Source organism: Empidonax traillii, unplaced genomic scaffold (genome assembly GCF_003031625.1).
Source record: "Empidonax traillii isolate 1590-97213 ecotype Southwest subspecies unplaced genomic scaffold, ASM303162v1 scaffold352:size1026972, whole genome shotgun sequence".
Classification (NCBI taxonomy): domain Eukaryota; kingdom Metazoa; phylum Chordata; class Aves; order Passeriformes; family Tyrannidae; genus Empidonax; species Empidonax traillii.
Window position 1 is genome coordinate 629,030 of NW_020955545.1, and position 22,547 is coordinate 651,576.

Sequence of the window (22,547 nt, forward strand, 5' to 3'; positions counted from 1 at the left end):
TTAGATGCAGCTTTCACGTGATAAATGGAGGAGTAGCTGTTTTGTTTTGAGACTTTGGAGATACAAATTATAAATTGATGTCTTCTGGAAGAAAGTTTGAGGATTGGGAAGAGTGAGTTCTTTCACTTGTAAATGAATGCATGGCTCTAGAGCTGAAAATGAGGGATCCAAATTCTAAAGCACTCAAAGTGTTTAAAATCAAAGGTAAAATAAAGAACCACTTGTTTTGGTAGTGTGGCAGAGAGAGCGAAATTATCATGCTGAGTGACTGTCTTTACTGTGTAAAGTTAGAAATCATTCACATTTTATTCAGCCACTAACGAGCGATGACAAGATTGAGAAGAAAATACAGTGAGAAATACAAGGATGCCACACGCTCACCCAGGAGGAAATAACACAATTGGAAGAGTTTACAACATGATGTGATCAGCCTCTGCAGTTGGTAGCATATATGAAAACTGTTGACTTTCTATTGTGTGCAAATATATGCACTTAAAAAAAAACTGAAAAAGAAAGTTTAGACACTTCTCTTTAAGGTTGGTTTTGCTCTTGTCTGTAAAAGTAGGTTGAAGATGCTGAAGACAGACTTCTACCTGCATTACAAGTGAACAGTTAAGCTTTTTATTTTGTGCAGAACTGGGCCACAAAACAGAATAAATGGGATGGTCAGCAGCTTGTAGGTGATGGGTCTGATTGTCGTTTAGGAGAATCTAAATAGCAGAAAGCCACAGTGCAGGCACTTCATTCTACCAGGAAAGAGTGGGTCAGGTCTAACTGAGAAGGTGCATTTTTTTTTGAGTTTTGGGGTGCTTTTTGTCTTTTAGTTGGTAATGTACCAATGATTTACAACCGTTATCATAATATGTATTACCAACAAGATGACTCTTCCGTCTGGGACAGCTGAGTGCGTATTTTGTAACTGATAAACATCATTACTTGCATCTTTAAAGCAGTAGTCATCATTCTTGAAAGTTTGTGCTACCCCAAAGTAACATTGTCACAGGGAGTTGTATAAAGACTGACGAGTAGAGTTAAGGTATTGATGTAGATGTAGTGTATGTTGCCGACTATAACTGCAAGTAAGAAATGATACAAAAGGTAGTGTGCTGCACAAAGGATGATCTAGGGGTACTACAGGATGCTTCCTATATAAGAGATTAAACTGGAAAGTAAATGTGACCAACTGATAGTTGTCAGTGGCAAATGTTTTTAAATAGAGTATTGCTACGAGGACTGCTACTTTGCCTCTTTGTGATGAATTAGGTGGCTTGGGGCAGGATTCTTAAGGAGGTTAAAAGGAGATTGCAGTTCCTTAGTTTGAGGGGCCTGTTGGCTTTTTTAGATGGCTAAATCAGGTATTAAACAGCTTAATTCTTGCAGAAAAAGACAACATTATTTTCGTTTTTGTAATTGTTTCAGAGCAACCTACCTCTCAATAGAGATATTGAGGGATTTTAAATATTTTTTTATTTTTATTTTTTAAACTCAACGTAATTTTTTAGAAAATACTTTTGAGGTTTTACTGGGAAAAAAAGATCAACACCTTTTTTTTATTGTGTCTTTATTATGTCTTTATTCACATAAGCGTATCAGTAAGGGAAATAATAATTAGAAATGGAGTTTAATGCCTGACACTATTTTTTTCTTCTGGTAAAGGTATCTTGCTCCCCCTAACAATTGGGGGTGTTGGTTTCAGTGACCAGAGATTTATTACAGCTTACCAAGATATAAATTTTTTTTTGTATTGTAGTTGAGTAAATCACAAATGTCTGTTTTTTGTGATTAAACATAGGAGTTGCACTGGAGTAAAAGTACTTGACTGTGCCATTAAAACCTTTCATGGAGGGAGGAAAAGAAAATGTTAAGCCCTTTTTGTTGCTGACCTCAATGTTGTGCCATGATGAAAAAGGCCAACATGGTAATGAAAGAAGCAGAAATTATACATCCAATGGCTTTCTGTTTTGAAAGTCTGTGAGAAGAGCGCGTGCTCACAGAGAGCTGCGTTTCTGGAGCTACACATCATGGGGTCTTGAGGGCTCTGTATTTTGTGTGCATGGTTGTTTGGGTTTTTTGGGGGATGGAGGGTGTTAGTTTAAGGCTGATTTCTTTTTAGAAATTTTACTTTGGAACAATTCTTATCTACTTTGCAGTGAGATGGGATGGTCCACAAGTGATAGATGGGACTCTTAAAACATGCTAGGATATATTTAAGTACAGGTGTATGTACTTGTACTTATTTAGCAAAAGGGGTGAGTGGGGGAGGTGGTGCCATGTTGGTATGGAGTTATTTTACCTTTTTAAACAGCCAGTGTTTGACAGCTTTCACTAAACACTGGTTTTGATCTTGTCATCAATAGATTTCTGGAATCTGTGGGTTTATCTTGGAGCAAAGTTAAGATTGTGTCGTGCCGTAACTCCAGCTGGCAACTAAGCCCCGCACAGCCACTCACATACCTTCCACTGGGATGGGGGAAAACATCAGAAGAGTAAAAGTGAGAAAATTCACTTCTATATCACTTGATTGAGATAAAGACAATTTAATAGGTAAATCAAAATCTGTGCAAGCGAAGCAGAAGAAGAAATCATTCACCACTTCCCATGGGCAGGCAGATGTTCAGTCATCCCCAGGAAAGCAGAGCTCCATCACGTGTAACAATGACTTGGAAAGACAAGCATTGCCCCTGATTATCTCCCTCTTCCTCCTTCTTCCCCCCAGCTTTATATGCTGAGTATGACAACAAATGGTATGGAATATTCCTTTGGTCAGTTGGGGTCACTGTCCCAGTGTGTCCCCTCCCAATTCCTTGTGTGCTCCCAGCCTCCTCACTGGTGGGGTGGGGTGAGGAGCAGAAAGATGTTAGGTATAATATTGATTTCTGTCATATGTATATGTGAGGGCAGTTGCAGAAGTCGCTGGATATTATGTTGAAATCAAATACTGAAATCGCAGCAAACTGTGAAGAAGGTTATGTAGAAGTTCAGTTGTATTTATATTTTGTATAGTATAAGCTTAAGAAGATTCCTTTTAAATAGCACTTAATAATGCACAATCTTGTTGGACTTTTGTCTGTGCTCAGTGATACAACACCTGGCAGTTTCATGGTTTGTTTTTTAAGTCCTGGTATATTGAACTTTGTTTTGTCTTGCTTCCTCTCCTCATATGAAAGTGTCTCTTTCAAATTTACAATTTTTTTCTCTTCAGCAATCTGAACTATGAATGAGTTGGTTTCTTTGTGTTTGGCCCAAGACCTGGTGGGCCCTCCTGGCTTCCAAGACACGCTACTGGCACACTCAGAGTTGGGCTATTGTTACAACTAACAATAATAATCACCAAAGTTGAGATTTAGTGAGGGTGTGTGAGATATCTTTGGTTCTTTTGAGTGAGGTCTGTTTGGTTGTGACAGGTGAAAACAAGATAATGGTGCAGGATGAGAAATATGTTTTTAAGCTGGAAGATGATAGCCTGCACAAATTGAAATAACAGTGAAGATGCTCTTGTTTTCCCAGGACTCCCCAGACTGCAGTAGCAGTACACATTTTGGACGGTTTCACTACAAGGCAGACAAGGTTATGAACAGCCAGAACAAAATCCTGGTGTTCTCGTTGTGCTTATGTAGCTTCTTATCATCTGTGTCATGTCAAGTTTATTAGATGTCTAGATTGCTTGTGGCTGCAATTAAGGTGGCCTACTGAGAGGTCTCTAAAACCTTTGTTGAGACAGGATGGCACAGTCTATTAGTGAGATTCTTATTGAACTATGCAGTCATGTAGAATTTGCTGACAGATGTAACACCAGTCTCACTGATTTGAAACTGCAGTTTGATATCGAGATCATGCTTGGTGAACCTAAATCAGTTTCTTCTAAGCTAAGAAGAGAAAATAAATGTCTGCTTTATGTAGTAAATAACTTACTGGTTTGTACCTGCAATTGCTATGAACTGTGTTGGTCTGGATGCACACTGGTCAATCTTGGAGTGGGAAATCACTCCCCCGTTGTGATAACTGCTTAATTTAGGTGAATACGTAAATGTGGGGTATGTAATCACTATATTCTTTTTTTTCCTGCCTTTGAATCCTGCTGATTTGCGCTTTATACTTAAGTATAAGTTACAGCTGTTCAAAAGTTGCCTCAAAGACAGCAGAATTGTATAATTCTGAGTTTTGGATAACCAAGTGGGTTTGCATGTATTATAAAAATTATTGCTAAGTAATAAAGATTATCAACACTACATTAGAGCACAAAACTGGAGGTTTTTTCCACTGTGGTTCTTGAACCTGTAATCAAGAATAAGATAGGAGTAAAAATTAGGCAATTAGCATCTGATTTTAATGTCTAATGGGATGTTGAACACTACTAGATGCTGTTTTCAATGAGAATAATCTTACTATCTTGAGACAAACCTTGATATTTTAAAGTTAGTATTACACACTAGATTTAAAATGGTAGCATCTGAGCTCCTTGTGCAGCTCCCCATTATGTTTTGGTTAACAACCATACAGGGTGTAGACAGCTGATACCCATTAGTTCAGGCACAAAATTCCCGTGACCTTAAATACAAGTAAATCCTTCTACCACTCCTTGACATCAGCTGACCCAGGTAGTAATAGCTTGTGGGAGAAATGGGATGAACAATCTTTGTTCAAAAAGAGTGCTCTCTTGAAGGCAAATAGTTAAAAGGAAGGTGTACGAGGCTGAGAGGCTGCCTTCCAGGTCAAGAGACTTCAGAATTAAGGTTTCTTGTAGGGAGATCTTTACAGGAAACATAGTATAGATGAGACTACGTAATACCAGATTCTACAATATACTAAGGAAGAAAAAGGTGCAAGGCTGAAAAAACTCAAGATTTTCAAATGTGAGTAGCAAACATCCTCTGTGTTTTATGCCAAAGGTGATTAAGCACTGGAAAAAACCCCTCCCAAAAACTACTGAGTTCCTCCATTTCTTGAAGGACCTCTAGAGTCTTTTGAAGTATATTAAAAGTATTGAGACACAAGTTGTTGGGTCTGAGCAGGTAAGTGTGTAAAACTGCTTCTTCCAGTCATTCAGACAAGACAGCATAGTGCTTTTTCTGGCCTTAAGTTGCAAGTTAATTCTACTCTGAATTGAAGCTGAAAAATTACTTGGTGTCTTTCTCAAGAAAGGATGCTATAGAATAACAGAGCTGTTTGGGAATAAGGACTATAAATTCATAGACAGAGGCAGTTAAGTCTGAAGCATGAAGACTGAAGATGATGTAGATGATCTGCGGAATAGCATCCTCTTTGACCAAACACAAGATTTTGTAAGATGTTAGCTTCTGTGTTTGTCTTCAAGAGCCTTTTTCAAAAGACAGTCAGCTTCAGCCTGGATTTTCTGCTGCATATCTTGCAGTCCTTGCTTTTATTGTTTTTATGTCCTTTAGCTGCTGTTATAAGAGCCTGTTACCATAGCTTCGCCTGCAGGGTGAGAACTGCTTGCAGATTGTGAATCCAAAGCAAAATACTGTCAAATTAGAGACTTCACATTCCTATGTACACAAAAACTGTACTTTTGCCACATATAGAATTCTGCACGTTTCACTTTTTTTCTCCCCTCATTTGGAAAATCAATGTTGTTATTCCCATAACAGTGCTACAGTGCTTTGCTTTGGTTTGCACTCTCTATCCGTGTGAAATGGAATTACGTCACTCTTGGCAAAACTGACCTCGCTCGTTGCAGGAAAGGGACGTTTTCTGTTTCTTCCTCCCAACCTGAACAAGAGAATCCCTTCTTAGGTATTAGATACACCCTTACGATGATCTGAACTGTTGGACTATACACAGTGTATTTGCATCATGATGTCACTGCATCATTCTTTTCTATCCCTGTGTAGCTTGAATGTTTTTGGAAATGGGAAAGTCATATAAAAATGAGGGGCAGTGGGAAAATGATACCTTTTAAGGTGCCATGGAATGTTTTGTTGTAGTTAATTACTCCCTTTCTTCTTTCGTTTTAATCTGTTGCTAGTTGCTGAACTGGTATCCCAGATCTGGGAATACTCTCTGCAGCTAATTGATCTCTACTTAAAGGGGTTTGAAGTTAATGTTTAAATAGCCAGTAATTTCTCTTGGGGCTAGAATGTGTTGTGTGCTTGCACACACATACAGGTTCTCTTGACTTAATTCAAGCCTCTGGTCTCTACCATTTCTAGTAATGATTTGGGGGTTTTGAGCTTTCAACTGATTTTGGTTTTACTTGTGCAGTTTTGGATGTGGGACTTTGCAGTCAGAGGTTTTGGTTTTGTCCAAGGGCGATGTATGTGTGGCTTTTCTTGTATTGTGAAATTCAGGTCAAGGTTAATAAATTTAATTACTCTTGGAGGTCCTGTATATTGATTTCCATTTACTATAACAAGGGCTTGTACTCAGTGCACTGTCATCTGTACTCAGTACGTCTTGGACACCCAGAGGTTCATGGGCAGAATTGGTGTCTTGTTTACACAAGGCCAGTGTCTGATCTGTAGGCAGAGTATGATACTTTGCATTCCATTAGGCATCATAACTACAAACCGAATTTTGCCCCAGTACCTGCAGTACAAACTAGATGCCTTTGTCTTCTTGAGGCTTACAGAGCCGTGACCCAAGAATCACTGTGTTATCCCAAACGAATACAGAATGAAGACTTTTGTTCATCAGTTTGGCCAGCTGAGCAACTCCTTTGGAAAGAATCCAGAAGACCTGAACTATGAAACTCCATCCTGAATGGTTAAAGGACAAGTAAGCTTTGTGGGGAATGGTTTAATGGAATGGATAGTAGCTCCTAGCCTGAAGTTATCATTAGTCTTTCACCTGCTAGTTGGTAAGAATGGCTGTCTGGATAACATTTTCTGTATGTAGCAGTCTCTTTAAATACTTTTACACTCTGTTGCTCTCAATCCTGATAAATGCAGGCATATCTTTTTCAAGAGTCACTCTTTTTCAAGTCAGCTCCTTGAGCATCTCTGGTCAAGGAGTTGACTGTGCAGCCATGATTTGGGAAGAGAAGATGATCCAGGCAATGGGATTGTTATACCCAACTAGGCAAGGCCTTAAGCAGTCTGCTCAAGTTGATCCTACTCTGAGCATTAGGATCAGACTAGATGATGTCCAGAGGTCCCTTCCAACCTTAATGGTTTTGTGATTTTTATGACCGTGTTGTAAAGTAACTGTCCTGTCATGACCTTCATAGGAGATATGGTACTTGCATAATAAAAAGAGACTTCAAGGATTTAAATCCATTTGAATATTGGATAGTAATTCTGCAAGAGATGAACTGAACATTTTATGAAGCCTTGTTCATATGTTTTGCATGGGGATTATCATTCTGTCTCCTCTTTCTGTCCTCTTCCGTTATGCTGTACTATCTTTTCTTCTGCTTTAGCAAAAATAGCATATTAGCACATCTTGCTCATGGGATAATTTCAGAAGAAATGCCTGATTTTTCCCTTTTTGTAAAGCTGTTTATAGGAGACAAAGAGAGAGAAGGACACCAAGTAGGACAACTTGCAAGCTTCATGGAGTTCTGTTGTGTTCAGTGCTCTTGATGCCATTTATTTTGTTCTTGCTGCCCAACTTTGACTTGAGTAGGCAGGAGGCAACCAACTGAGAAACTTGGGGGGGTGCTTACAGTATGTATGGCAAGTAGCCAAAAGTACATGGCAAGCATTCTCCATAGAAATGTTTTTGAGGAAACTGTTGCCTCCTACGCTCAGCTGGACAGGAACTCTTCTGATGTTGTTCAGTACTTAATTTGTTTAGTTATTCAGCATGCTTTTGATACAGTCTCTAGTCTTAACTGAGTTGTAAGTCATGCTAAGTCATGTTGTCAACCTCAGGAGAACGTTCATAAATCTGCAGTGCTATCCAGTATATGTTTGTGGATGGTCTGCTTATGTACATAACATGAATTAAATCAAGGCATCAGTTTAATACAGAGATGCCAAAAATGTGTTTATTGGAAGGACTCTCTTTACTCTTCTTGCAACATTGTAGTAGAAAGATCATGGATGTTCACAGTTTGTATCAGAAGCCAGTATGTGTTCTGCCCTGTATTTCTTGGAGTTACACTTTGCTTTATTTATGTGATGTCAAACTGCAGCTTTTTCAGTTTTCTGATGTATCTGTACGTCACTATTTCCACACGAGTTGTCAAGAATTAGCCATGGAACTAGCTTGGAACCTATTGCAGCTTGTTCTCACGCCTGAAAATACTGGGGTTTTTTGTCACTGAGTAATTCTGTAAAGATACGTGTTCTGGTTTTGCTTCAGCTCATTGCACAGTAGGAATATTCAGTGCTTTCAGTTACAGGCTGGATATTTTGATAGTGTTGCATGTTTTCAGCTGGAAATTGATTTTTTTTTTTTTTGCTTTTAAAATTAAATTCAAAGCTTAATCAGAATCGAGAAACCGCATAAACCTCTACAGATCCTCCATCAGTTATGCTGACTGGAAAACAACAGCAACAAATAGCCATATGGTTATATATGATTATTAACTTGGCTATGCTATGCGTATGGTGAGAGCAAGTCTTACTCCATTTTAAAAGTCTGATAGGTAGCAGATATTTTTGCTTGAATTTTCTTTAACTAATTTTATGGTAAGAGGTAGTTGTTTTTAAAGGGTCTGAGTAGTTCTTACCAAATGGACTGATCTCTGATACTGCATAGTGCCAAAGACATCGGGTTAAAGGAGAGTTTTTGAATAGGGAAGAACTGCTCCATAGCATCAGGCAAGACCAACCTCCTGTTGTTAAGCCAGTGCTCATGGATATCACATGATACCTTTTTTTAAGTAATTGCAGCAATAAAACCTGAGGAGAGAGCTTCCTCTGTCATCTGAAAAATGTTTTGTTAGCTCTAAGACTCTCAACTGCAAAGCACAGTGCTGCTTTGGAGCATGTAAAGCTGCTGACTGTGGCAGGATAGGTATTCCTCAGAGTCTAATTTCCTTGTTCACTGATACGCAGGACCAATTTGTTCAAAAAGTTTTGGGCTGCAGGCATACTTTTATTTTATTTTTCATTCTGGCTAGAATATCCTTAGGATTCTAAATAGTTAAAACTAAATCAATCAGTTTTTTCAGTGCTTTCTAGTGATTCTGTGTTCTCCTGAGGAAGGGATACCGCTGTGATAAATTGCTTCCTGCTGTCTTCAGAAGACTTGAAATACATCAGGTTCCAGAGGAGGACCTTGTCATGCCTAGGTGTCACCACTGCTCACTTCCATTCTGTTCTAGCTTTTGGAAATTACCAGTTGTCTTAAGAGATGACTTGTGTCAGTGCCAAGGTGTGCTGACACAGGTGTGCAAACTTTGCAGGCAGTAAAGAACTCTCTCACTCTGCACCTAGCTGCTTCTCCAGCCATATGGATACTGCTCTGGTGAAGTAAATCTGTCACTGTTTCTGATCTAGATATTTCTTTCTGAGCAAAAGAGATTTCTATGAAAGAATACTCTCCTCAGTATTCATTCCCTCCAAAGGCAGGCATCGTTTCAGCTTCCTTTCTCAAGCATAGGTATTCGAGATGGGGAGAGTTCCCCATGGGAATGAGAAGGAATGAGTGTATCACAGCAGGTCTCATCTTGCTTTCTGAAGCAATGCTAATGTGTGTATGAGTAAAGTCCTCCTGTTTTAAAAAAGGAAAGGAAAAAGAGTGATGTAATTTGGAGGGGGGGGGCAGACAGTGAGGATAACTGAACAGATGACTAGAAAAATCAGATTTTAGGATGGGGAGTATAAAATCAACTGTAGCTATGAGGAGGCTGGCTCTTCTCAGCAGACTTGGAGAAAATGTATTTCCATAGATTCATTAGTAGGTCAATAATAATTTGCTTTGAAAGAACAGCTTCCTTGGTACAAATGCTTGAATGTTAATTTGTGTACTGGTTATGGCTGTGTTAGAGTTAATTTTCTTCATAACAGTGGTGCTGTGTTTTCTGTATTTGTGGTGAAAATAGTGTTGATAAGACAAGGATGTTTTCATTACTGCTGAGCAAGCAGTGCTTACACGGAGTCAAGGCCTTTTCTGCTCCTCACCCCACCCCACCAGTGGGGAGGCTGGGAGTGTGCAAGGAACTGGTAGGGGACACAGCTGGGACAGCTGACCCCAACTGACCCAAGGGATATCCCACACCATATGACATCATGCCCAGCATACAAAGCTGGAGGAAGAAGGAGGAAGGGAGGGATGTTCAGAGTGATGGTGTTTGTCTTCCCAAGTGTACTTTGCTTATGGTAGAGCCCTGCTTTCCTGGGGATGACTGAACACCTGCCTGCCCATGGGAGGTGGTGAATTAATTCCTTGCTTTGCTTGTGTGCATGACTTTTGCTTTACCTATTAAAACTGTCTTTACCTCAACCCATGAGTGGTCTCAAATCTATCTTTCTGATTCTTTCACCCATTCCATGTGGGGGCAGCGAGTGAACAGCTGTGGGGGAATTGCTGCCTATTGGCATTAAACCACAGTATTTAGTAACAGCTCTACTGGAGTTCATGAAAATGCTGTAGTGTTGGTAGCAGCACTTGGGGAAAGTTATCCTCTTGGATAACTTGTTTTAGAGTCAGAGATCTGCAAAGAGCAGTTAACTTTTTCTTATTGCACTGACTATTTCTGTCTGATTTCTCTAGTTGAGGGCAATTGTGGATTTTGTCTTTCTAGCTGTAGACTAACCTGGCAAGGGAACTTTCTGAAAAGAAAACACAGAGTCACTTGTTTGTGTCTGGCTTTCTAGGAACAGTAGTCTTAACCTGTAACAAAGTATTCTAACCCACAGTTAGGCATTTACACGACAGATGAAGCATAGTTGCCAAGGAACATGTGGAGGCACAGTTTGTCTATCAAACATTGGATGTTCAAGGACAAAGATGTTTTTTTTCAGTTGTGAAGTAATGTATTCACGAATTATGTGATGATAATATGTGTTTCAGCTAAGCTGCAGTAGGAACTGTTCTTACAGCAGTATAAGTCCTTTTCTTTTGGCAGAAATATTTATTATGAATCTACACCAAGTTACTTGTATAGTGTCCAAGAAATGTATATTAAATTTAAATTTGTAATTTAAATAACATGTTTTTCTCCAAATCTCTCTTTTACCACCCCCTGCATCCCACAGTGTCTGCTTGATCATGTAGAATTCATGAAACTAGGGATGTTGTTTTGCAATAGAAAAAAACTTTCTTAGTATTACTTTATATTTTAGTATAACATGTCTTTTAAAGTGACTGAAATTTACACATTTCCATAAGAAGATGGTTTTGATGATGAGTAGGTTATTTGCATCTATTTCTTTAATTGAATGATGCTCGCATTTGAGTAACTAGTAGCAGATTGTCAGTGTCGTCAGAAAGGGGCCCATAAGAAGAAGAGGCGTATAAGAATACTGCTAATTCTGTAGAAATAATTGGGGTACCATGTGTTTCTGCTGCTGTCTACTTCTAGTTTTTCTATATGATTAAATAGTTGTAGCTTACTGATTTTAATAAGTAACTTAATTGCAGTGCCTCTGTGCCAGAAGAGACCTGCGTTTTGAGCAAGCTTATAACACTTGTATAGGAAGGTACTTGTTTTAAAAATTAAAAATTAATTTGTGTTTAGCCTGTAAATGTACTGTATTAATTTATTGCCAAAATGTAGTCAAATAGAAGACTTCAAATGTAACCTTGCTAGTGAGCTCTGGGTCTTTAATTTGGCTTTTCTGACTCAAGTTTAGAGTTTATTATTTTCAGTTGTGCCTATGAGATGTAGGGACTACTGAAGACCATTGCATGGAATATGAGGGAAAATATCTCGTATCAATTAAGTGTTAGGGGGTCTAGGTCTTAAAATATCTTTAAAGATATTTCTTCATGCTTAAAAAAGTTTTCTTACCCTACAGTGTTCTTGGCAAAATTACTGAAACGACTCTATGGTGAAACTTCATCATCTTCTCTTGTGCATACTTCAAATAGAGAAGAGGAGGCAGTTCTTGAAAATCTGGGATCAAAATCCAAAGAAAAGGATTTGGGTAATGTTCAGACTTCATCAGCAGATGCTACCACATCAACTGATACACCCTGCAAATCATTTCAAGGTGAGTCTGCATTATCCTTTTTCTGATAATATGCTTTTAAATATAGCTGCTTTATTTCAGAGCAGTGTACTATGTACTTTTCTCATCTACTGATACCAACAGACAAATCTGAATTCCAGTGCTACTGGTACTTAATACCTAGAACGCTCGAGGTCAGTGCATAAGTCCTGTGAAAACCAAGCAGTAGTCCTGGTGTAAAGGCATGAATGCAGCATTTAGCAGGGGCAAATATGAAACTTCAGTGTAAGCTATAACTGTCTTTGGTGTAATGTTTGTTGAATGGTGATAAAATTGCTTATACTGGTACAGCTCTGCTCAGCTGTGAGAGATATACCCAAAGATTGATGGGAATACATGATCCAGCATTTCCTCCTGCCCTTGTGTTGCAACAGAAACCTCATGGGGAACACAAAAATGCAACAGAAGGCAAATATCAATTCAGAGACTATGTTAGTACTTGCTAAAGAGCATTATTTTGGGTGTGTTTATGCAATGAACATGGCACGTGAATATTTGAACAGGTAAGTAAAAGTCCTTTTTTCCGATGAGTTGTACAATGTGAACAGTGTGCCAAAAGATGGAGTTGGAAAGTGAAGTAGCTGTGATATTACTTGTGGGTGAAGGGGTCGGTGCACAAGTATAGGGGTGTGACTTGCTTTGTATTCATCTAAAACCAAATCTTCCCATAACTAGAAAGTTGCTAAACTGACTTGAAATAAAAAGGTATGTTTCCCAAGAGTTTAAAAACTTTCTCCAGGGGAGGTGCTCATGTAGACTTGTTACTTGCAGTGAGGAAGAACTGACAGTGGATGTGGTGTGGGGCAGGAGAGTAAAGTCCAGAAAGAAGTGAGCAGAATGAATAGTAGGATTAGGGCCCTGCACTACATAATAACAGATGTTTGTCTTGTTCAAGGGTCTGCTTGGTAGGATTAAATGGAAGACTGGTTTGAATTGCAAAGGAGCTCCGAAGAGCTGGTCAATCTTCAAGAATAACCTCTCAGAGCACAAGAATGGCTCATTTTGATATACAGAAAACTAAGCAAGTATGTCAGGATGCCTAACTTGAGCTCAGATGTGTCTGGGAACAGCAAGAGGAAAGAAAGTGAGGGAAGGCTAGCTGGGACAAGGCAGGCACAGGAGCTGTGTCATCACTGTGAAAGCAGTCCCATAGTGCCTGAAAAAGAAGAGCAGAACATGTCTGGTAACAGTAACCAGGTTCAACCAACAGTCCAGTGACAGGAGGCAAGTCAGTAGTGACCAGGCAGGTCTGAGGTCAAACCAGTATGTAAAGTCCGTGAGTCAGGGTGTGCATCAGTTGGGCTGTGTGCCCAGGCACAGGCATGACTTCAGTCTGGCTCAAGCTGGGAACTACTTAAAAGCTTCATCATAAAAGCAGCTTTGAGTGATGTGAGGGGAACCCCTGCTGAGGTGGCTTCTTACAGCTCTTTTATGAGCAGCTCTTTCTTCATAACAGTCTGGATCAACAGCTGTGCGATAGCTGAGAGCTGTCCATAAGTGCAGGCAGCTACACTCCTGAGGGAGAGCTCTGGACCCTTATACAGAGAAGGTGAAAGCAGGTATTGGCTACTGAAGAGCAGTCTGGAGATGCTGCCCAAGTGTGCTGTGATGGAGTTACGAAAGCCAAAGCTCATCTCCAAGGGATGTGGGATGAATCTCATGGGGGATGTGAAAGAAACAAGAAGGGTGGGGATAACAGCTGGAAGACTAAAGAAGATATGGACCCACTGCTTAATGGGCAAGGGACTAGACAGAAGATAAGGAAAAGGGTGAGGTACTTAGTGCCTTTTTTTTGCCTGGTAAGACTTGTCTTCCTGCTTCCTGCACCCCTGAGCCTAATAATAAAGCCTGTGGAAGTGAAGAATTGTCCACAGTAGACAGTGACAGCTGGGGAGTAGTTAACCCAGCTGTGCAATTGCATGCCAGTGGGACATAGAGTTGTGCATCCAGGGATGCTGACTGATGTCATTGTGAGACTGGTTTCTATCCTCTTTGGGAAGTCATCACCATCGGGAGGTTCCTCAGTGACTGCAAAAGGCAAAAACCATGACCATTTTCAAGAAGGTAGAGTCTGGAAAAGTGAGCCTGTTAGGGAGTAAATCCTTCTGGAAGCTCTTTCCCAGCATGTGAAGGACAAAAAGGGAATTGGAAACAGTAGGCAAGTTGTGCAAACCAGTTGCCTTCTGTGCTGACATGACTGGCTTGTAGGTAGGCAGGGTCTGTGGTGTGGTCTCCTGTAGTATTCTTACAGCTACCAAGGTGAGATGTCAGCTGGGTAGGTGAATGCTCAAATAGATGGACTGCCAGGCTTAAAGGATGATGAGCAGTAGTACAAAACTTGATAGATGGCCATGTGCTAGTGATACACCTTATTAATTACCAATTAATACCAGAGTGCAGTCCTTTATCTGATATGTGGTAACCAACAACACAGGGTGGGACACCTAACTGGAAGCAGCTCCACAGAAGAGGACCTTGGTGTTCCGGTGGGTGCCTGGTTGAGTCAGCATCGCATCCTTGTCTCAAAGGCAACTGATGACATACTGTGCTGCATTAGCATTGTAGCCAGCACTTTGAGGGAATTGATTGTTCCTGTTGTGAGACCACACTGGAGCAGCATTTGTGAGTCCATACTGTCCTGTGACCAGTGGGCTTCTGTAAAAGAAAGGTAGTGACAAAGTAGAGGAAGTCCACTGGAGGGCATCGTAATGACTACTGACCAGGGAGCCAGATGACACTGTGGATGAGGAGAGACTGAGAGAATTGAGTTTCAGCCTTAAGAAGGAAATTTTGTTACTTCAGCTACCAAATGGGAAGGGAGAATATAGAGAAGACCAAGCCATGCACCTTTTGGAGCTGCTCAGTGACAGGAGAAGGGATGACAAAGAAGTTGTGGTAAGAATAATTCCAGTTGGATGGAGGAGGGAATACAGCTTTGGGGTTGACCAAACACTGGGAACAGGCTGCCCAAAGAGAGTTTTGGTATCTCTATGCTTGAAAGTGCCGAAAACAAGAGCATACTAGAAAACTTTTACTGGGGCTTGGACTAATGACCACCTCCAGAAGTCCTTTCCAACATACATCAGTCTAGAAATCTGTGTTACTGTTTTTTGGTTTGGTTTTGATTTTTGTTTGGTGGGTTTCTTTGTTTTGTTTTGGGGGGTTTGGTTTTGTTTTTGTTTTTCGGGGGGGGTTAATTTTAAAAAAAAAGAAAAGTCCCCCACTCGACATGTAACAAGAATGGCTAGTAACAGGTTGGTTTTCTTACATGTCCCTTTGGTAGAATTTGCTTTCAAGGATTGGTAGCTGTTGTCCTGTATTGCATCCCATGACTATAATAGAAGATTGCCTGAAGATTTCAACTTCTGCAGTTCCATTTGTTTGACACATATTTTGATTTTCTAGATCAGTACTTCTGGTACTTCTTTTGTGTAGTCAGTAGTGAGAGGCATATTTTTGAAAGGCTGATAAAACATTAAACTTATTCTTTACAATGATATGTGATAGCATTGGGAACTAATTGTCCTTTCAAAATAGGTAACAGGCTATTTATTGTCTCTGTGATGAAGTTGTGCTAAATAAGCATGAATATGAAGTAATTTCTTAAACCAATACTGCTTTCATTTGTAGTGAATCTATACCATTCCTTATAAATTAGGACCTGCCCAAACTCCCATTGAAGTGGGAGGTGAGGGGGAGAATTTATTTGACCTGTGATTTATAACTCCTCTGATTGTTTATGTCTGATTCCTGATGCAGTGTTCTTCAAGGTAATGAAACAGAAGCTTTTGGTTCAGGATCCTAATACGAGTAAAATATAGATCATGGGATAAGGAACATCGAGCAAAAAGAACAGGTCCATATTCAAGATTTTCACAGAAAAACATCAAAGCTGTTTTTGAAATTAACAGCAAACTATAACTGAACTTGCTTTCTGTTAGAGACATGCAAAGGCTGCAGTAGTACAGAAAGGATTCTGCCTTGACTGATGTTCAACAAATAAGTACTTAAAAAAAAGCAGTTGAAGGCAGTTGAAGTGATAAACTGATGGGGAAAAAAGATAAATCAGTTTCCCATCTGTGAAACCAACAGACAGCCATTCTTTTCTGGTGATTTTATTTTAATTTGAGGAGCTCTTGCATTTAGGTGTTGTGATTTTATGGCATTGGACATTGAAAGTACATCTTTAGTGACAGGCTAGAAGATTTCAGCTATAAACTGTCTGACCTCAGTGAAGGAAAAACATAAAGGCATTGATTGAATATTTTAGTCATAAACTATTTTAAGTTACTTCTTACAGATCAAAGATTATGGGTTTAACTACAAAACAGCTGATGATATAAGTAGCAGTAGTCTAAGATGGGTAATTGAAAGGAACAATGGAAAATAAGAGCGATTTTTTTTGTAGATATTTTGAAAGTGATCATTTCAGTTCTGCAAAATGCTACTGAAAAAAAAAGTAGTGTCAATAAGAAGTTGAGGATTTCTCTTAAAAGCGACTTAGTCTTAACTATTTTCTAGCATTAAATAACAGGTTTTACTATAAAACTCGTCACAGTGTTCTATTTCCCTTTAATAGTTCTTTTCAGATTGTGAAAATACCATTACCAATTTGTCTGAGCTAAACCACCACTATCCTCCCCCCAGCAGATTCTGATCTTTACTGGAATGCAGTTGCAGCATTGCCTTAAATGCCTGCATCTTGAAGCCTAATAGAGACATGCCCATAAAATTTAAAGGTCATACTTTTATATCCTTTAAATATTTGCATTTATGTCCTTTTTTTGAGATCAAGTTGAACTTAAGATACTTGATTATAGAGAATACCAGAACCCTGTTAATGTTGGTCCTCATATAATTTTGGAAGATTAATAATTTACTGTGAGAAAGGGTTATCCTGTAAAATTCCTCACATAGTTCTGGAGCTAAAGTTTACAATGAGACCCAGAATAACTGGAGATGGGAGGTAAATTCTGAGGGACAGTTTCCTTTGTGACTATAGTGTTATCTTCTGAATGCTATTTGTGCTTCCTTACAGAATCACAGAATTAACTGGGTTGGAAGAGACTTCTGAGATCATCAAGTCCAACCCTTGATCCAACCCCACTGTGATTACTAGATCATGGCACTCAGTGCCACATCCAGCCTCATCTTAAAAACCTCCAGGGATGGAGAATCCACCACCTCTCTGGGCAGGCCATTCCAATGCCTGATCACTCTCTCTGTAAAGAACTTCTAACATCCAACCTAAACCTGCCCTGGCAGAGCTTAAGCCCGTGCCCTCTTGTCCTGCTGCTGATTGCCTGGGAGAAGAGTCTGACCCCCACCTGGCTACAACCTCCTCTCAGGGAGTTGTAGAGAGTGATGAGGTCACCCCTGAGCCTCCTCTTCTCCAAGCTAAACAACCCCAGCTCCCTCAGCCTCTCCTCATAGGACTTGTGCTCAAGTCCCTTCACCAGCCTGGTTGCTCTTCTCTGGACCTGCTCCAGCACCTCAATATCCTTCCTGAACTGAGGGGCCCAGAGCTGAACACAATACTCAAGGTGTTGCCTCACCAACGCAGAGTACAGGGGAAGGATCACTTCCCTGCTCCTGCTGCCCACACTGTTCCTGATGCAGGCCAGGATGCCATTGGCCTTCTTGGCCACCTGGGCACACTCTGGCTCATGTTCAGCCTCCTGTCGATCAGCACCCCCAGGTCCCTTTCCACCTGGCTGCTCTCCAGCCACTCTGTCTCCAGCCTGTAGCGCTGCTGGGTGTTGTTAGGAAGGGGTAGTTCTGTTATGGATGGAGAAAACTTGTGGAAGTGTCAAGCTTCTTCTGAATCCCAAAGAAGGAAAGAAGTCACTTTTTTTTTTTTTTCCTTAAGTGGTTAAGGGAAAACCCAACAAACCTGAAAATACGCCTGTGGCCAAAATTTCTGTTCTAGGGCATAGTAAGATGTACCATCCCTTTGGATTCTACTTGTCCTAAATCAGACTTTTTTCCCCTATTTCACCAAAATACTCTGTGAGAAAATGAATGTAACCAAAGTAGGGATTCCTATCCCCCAGGACAGTGAGGTAAGACTTCTAACCTTTTCTTCCCTAGAGGAACTTGATCCTTCCATTGCAAGAACTATAGTTCTTAACTTCGGAAGATGTAATAAAAAAATTTTTTTTTGCTTCAGCATAAAATTAAAAGAGGGTCTAGACAGCCATCTTTATTTCCTTAAACTGTTTAAAAGTTACACACACATAATAACCTGAGCCTTACGGCAGGCAAAGTAATAAAGAGAGCAAATGGAAAGGTGAAAGCTCCCACAAATAAGAGAACATTTTCCCTGTGCTTGCAAATATGGTTCCAAATGCTGTATTAAAAATGCTTAAAAACTTGCTGTATCACAAAAAAAAAAGGGTGTCTGGCAAAAGACGGAGCATTTTGAAATACAAATTGCACACTTGGATATGGGTTTTGACTAAACTTTGTCACAAGGACAGGTTTTGTTTGTTTCTGACCCTTGTTAGAGCAGGATCTACTTGCAATAAGGATGACTTTCATGAAAAATGTTTCTCCTGAGGTCTGCATTTCTGTAATGTCTTTACTTTTTGTTGATATTTTTAAACCTCACTAATTATTTTTAATAGCTTTATAGTATATATTCAGAGTAGACTTGCATGCTTCTACCTAGAGATTTGCTAATGGTAGAATTGGCTTTTTCACAGAATCATGGAATGGGTCAGGTTGGAAGGGACTACAGTGGATCATCAATTGGTCTGACCTCCCTGCCTAAGCAGGGTCATCCTAGAGCCCATTGCATGGAATTGCAGCCAGATGATTCCTGGATATCTCCAGTGAGGGAGACTCCACAACCTCTCTGGGCAATCTGTTCCAATGCTCAGTCACTGCACAGTAAAAAAGTTCTTCCTCATATTTGGATGGAAATTCCTGTGCATCAATTTCTACCTGTTGCCTCACCTCCTCGTGGTTGGGGTCACCAAGAAGAACCTGGCCCCATCCTCTTGGCTCCCCTGCTTTAGACACTTACGTACATAGATGAGGTCCTCTCTCAGATCTCTTCTCAAGGCTGAGTAGGCTCAGCCTTTCCTTATAAGAGGAAATGGCCCCTTAGTCTCTGACCTTCTTGGTAAGAATTGTAACTACTTTTTAAAGGACTTGGGATTCACTGATTGGTGTTTGGCATCTTCCTTATAAAAAAGGGAGTTTCAGAGTTGCTGAAAACGGGTAATTGCATTCAAGTGAAATGTAGTGTTCAGTTTGTCTGTATAAAGCATAGTGTGCCACATTTGATGTTTGCATTTTCCCTGATTTTGAAAAAGGAATTTGAAATGCAGAGGGCCTGGCCGGAGTCTCGGATCTTGTGGAGACAACTTATTAAATCTTTCTTCTCCTTCATTTAAGTAAGAGGTAATGAAGAATACTACTAAGCTGTTACTACTAATAGGCTTTAGTTTTCTAAAAAAAGCCAAAATCCATGTTATGTTACATAATTAGACAAAATGCAATTTACTCCATATTTATTAAATAAAAACATGAATGTCTCTCAAATGTGACATATCACAGTGTTCTTATCATATATGAGGAATTCCTGTCAAAATTCAATACAGCTGTGTGATAATTTTGTATTCTCCTTCTTACTTGTTCCATTGAAGTTACTGATGCTGACAGTATGCTGTGTTTAAATCATCACTAGGACACCAGGACTGTGTCCTTCCTTATTCTAATCCTGTCTTCCTGCAGCCATTCTATTATAGAAAACTTAAGCTTGTGACAGAAGTGCCTAGAAGACAGAACTTGTCTAAAAAATGTGCATGAACAGCCCTGCCTTTTAGTTGATAAAGTTGATGAAGTGCATATGGTTGAGAAATTAAATTCTAGCAGTAGTCAATGCAGTAAACAACTTTAGAGGCTTGTTAAACAGTTCAGCGTTGCTTTAGTTAATTACTTTGAAAGGCTGTCTATTGTGAATAAGCTACAGAGCAATGGAGATTATAATTATTATACAACAAAGTGTTGTCACAGTCTTACGGTCTTCACTCAAGGCTTCAACAGTTCTCACATTACGTGGTATTACAGTGCCATTACACTGTGCAAATGGGATAGATATATCCAGAAGTGAATAGACTATTTGACTGAAGACAACAGCCTCTGGTGGCTGTGGTAAAAATGGTACCCGACCAGTTTCACAAGGTGGTAGCTGCATGATTTGGGGTAATGTAGAGATCTGGGGTTTGGGGGAGAAGGGGAAAAAAAATCAAAAGCCAACCGACCGAAAACCCAGAAACAAACAAAAAACCTGCCTCTGTTCAGACTGAGTGGGCTGCGTGTATAATATCTGTAAATTCTGTTGTGACAGAAACAGCCTTGTTCGGTTTCAAGTTCCCCTAGAACTGTTTTTGTGGCTTTTTGTTTTGTTTTGGGGTTTTTTCTGCTGGTTGACAGATTCCTTCTTTTTCCAGTGTTCTTATGTATATACATTCATCCATTCTTCTCTTCTACCTGTTCATTTCATCAGCTTACCTGTCATAGGGAAAGCCTCTGGCCTCTATGAGAACAGAATGCAATTTAATAAGTAGCTCATCAAAGAGTATGTAGGGATTGCCTAATTGGAGTAGAAAATGCCAGCTTTAGCTCTAATGTAAACAAGCTCTAAGCCTAAATGTAGCCAGCTGCAAGGAAACAAATTATCTTGGTAAAGGAAATGGAAAAATGGCTTGTGTAAGAACTTGATAAAATGTCCTTGTTTCAGCTAGAGAATGGCTGATAGCCCTAAGTTGAACTACAGCATAGTAATGGTGTAACATTCTCGCTGTTCACCTTCTCACCCTGTTTGAAATAATTTTTAATGTGTTGATGACAAAATCGGTTGTGTGAGACCCCACTCCTGCTCCAGTTTTCACTGTGGAGTTTATTACTTAAGCTACCATTGTCAAAATCGTAGTTATTTGAGTCAAATCTCATGTTTTCTGTTGTTGCACAGGCTTACTTTCTACATGTCTTTCTTATTAACTGTACTCTCTAACAATTATTTGAAAAGTGGAAATGCTTATAATGCAAGCTTTGTGTTGAACAATGTTCTGGGCAAATGATTTTCCATAATTTTTTGTGCTTCTGAGGTTTGCGTTATTTTTTTACACAAGTGGGAATGGACTGTTACCGATGACTTGGAGTTAGGAAGTAGAAAATGTCAGTTTGGGGGGAAAAAAGGTTTAAAATCCTGAATTTTTGTATATTTTTATTCTGATTAGCACATCTATTTATTTTCTAGTCTTATTTCAGGTGAGTTCCACTAGTAACATAATCACTTCATCAGTGAGGGTAATTAACTAATTGCAACTTAGACATGGCCTTTTAGATTCAATATTGTTGCATTTATTTTTAAAAAAAGGTATTGATTGATAGGGGTGTATTTGGCTTTTGAGAAGTGTGTTGAACAATTACAATCTGCAGCGCTAGGAGAAGTAATTGAGCTGAGTACTAACTTAATGTTAAGATAGCTTTATTCTCCTTTTTATGCAGCTAGAATTCTTGGACATCTAATCAAAATATTGCATATAGTCATACACAAGGGCATCTGTGGGACACTGAAGTTTTTAAAATAAATAACTTACCACTTAGCTATAAAGTTTCATCATTGCCTCCAATTTTCAGAAAACAAAAAATAGCAAAATAGCTTGTGCCACTTTTTAAATTAGCTGTCTTGTAATTTTAAAACTGCCATCTACCCTTCTCCAGATTTTACTCTGAAAAGTCTTATGTTTCTTGGTTTCCTCAGTCAAGGGTTTTTCCATGCTTCACTTACTCTCACTTTGTACTCTGCTTAGTTTTCACTACTTTTTCCAGAAGAATGTAGAAATTGTAGTCGTTTGTAAGTAAAAAAAAAATTCCTCCCCAGACAATGAGTGAGAACAAGAGGAAGAAGGATTTGTACTTTTTTAATCAGTTTTTTCTCTGTGACAAAGAATGTCTGCCATTCCTAATGTAATGGAACTGAAGCTGAGTTATAATCGTGAGTGCTGTCTTCAATAAAATGAGCTATAATACAGCCTTTCTACTTGTCTAAAAAATAAGTAAATTAAGAGTTAGGGTGCCTGTGGAAGATAGTGAGGGAAATAAATGTTCCTTGTTTTTTATGAATTTCTCATCCTAACTTTGGGTCTTGTAAAATGAGTATGTCTTTTTTTACCTCAGTTTCTTTTTGAAGTTTTTGGTTTTCATCACGCTGAAGGAAAAGACCATGATGAGGAAGTACTTCTGAGGATTTTCTCAAGTTGTTTTCTTCTTTCAGTGCTCCAGTCTAGTATGCTCCGTAATCTAGACTTACTCTTTTCAAGGAAGTAAAGCACTTCTATCAGGAGGTTAGTTGTAATGAACTGGCTTGTTTAAACATGCTACCAGGCACAAATGGTATATACCCCAAGAACTGGGAGCAGTCTTCTGTGATATGGCTTATATTCTACAAAA

At 39.4% G+C, this 22,547-nt stretch overlaps 1 protein-coding gene across 3 annotated transcripts in view; it reads left to right on the plus strand.

The window, feature by feature from the left end:
* ERICH1 (glutamate rich 1) overlaps positions 1-22,547 on the plus strand; it is a 68,124-nt gene that overhangs the window by 851 nt on the left and 44,726 nt on the right. The window contains exons 1-2 of one of the 3 annotated variants that reach the window (XM_027892438.1): positions 74-94; positions 11,871-12,065. In XM_027892438.1, coding sequence (XP_027748239.1) covers position 94; positions 11,871-12,065 — 196 coding nt within the window. In that variant the 5' untranslated portion in view covers positions 74-93. The other 2 variants (XM_027892436.1, XM_027892437.1) reach the window with 2 other exon arrangements.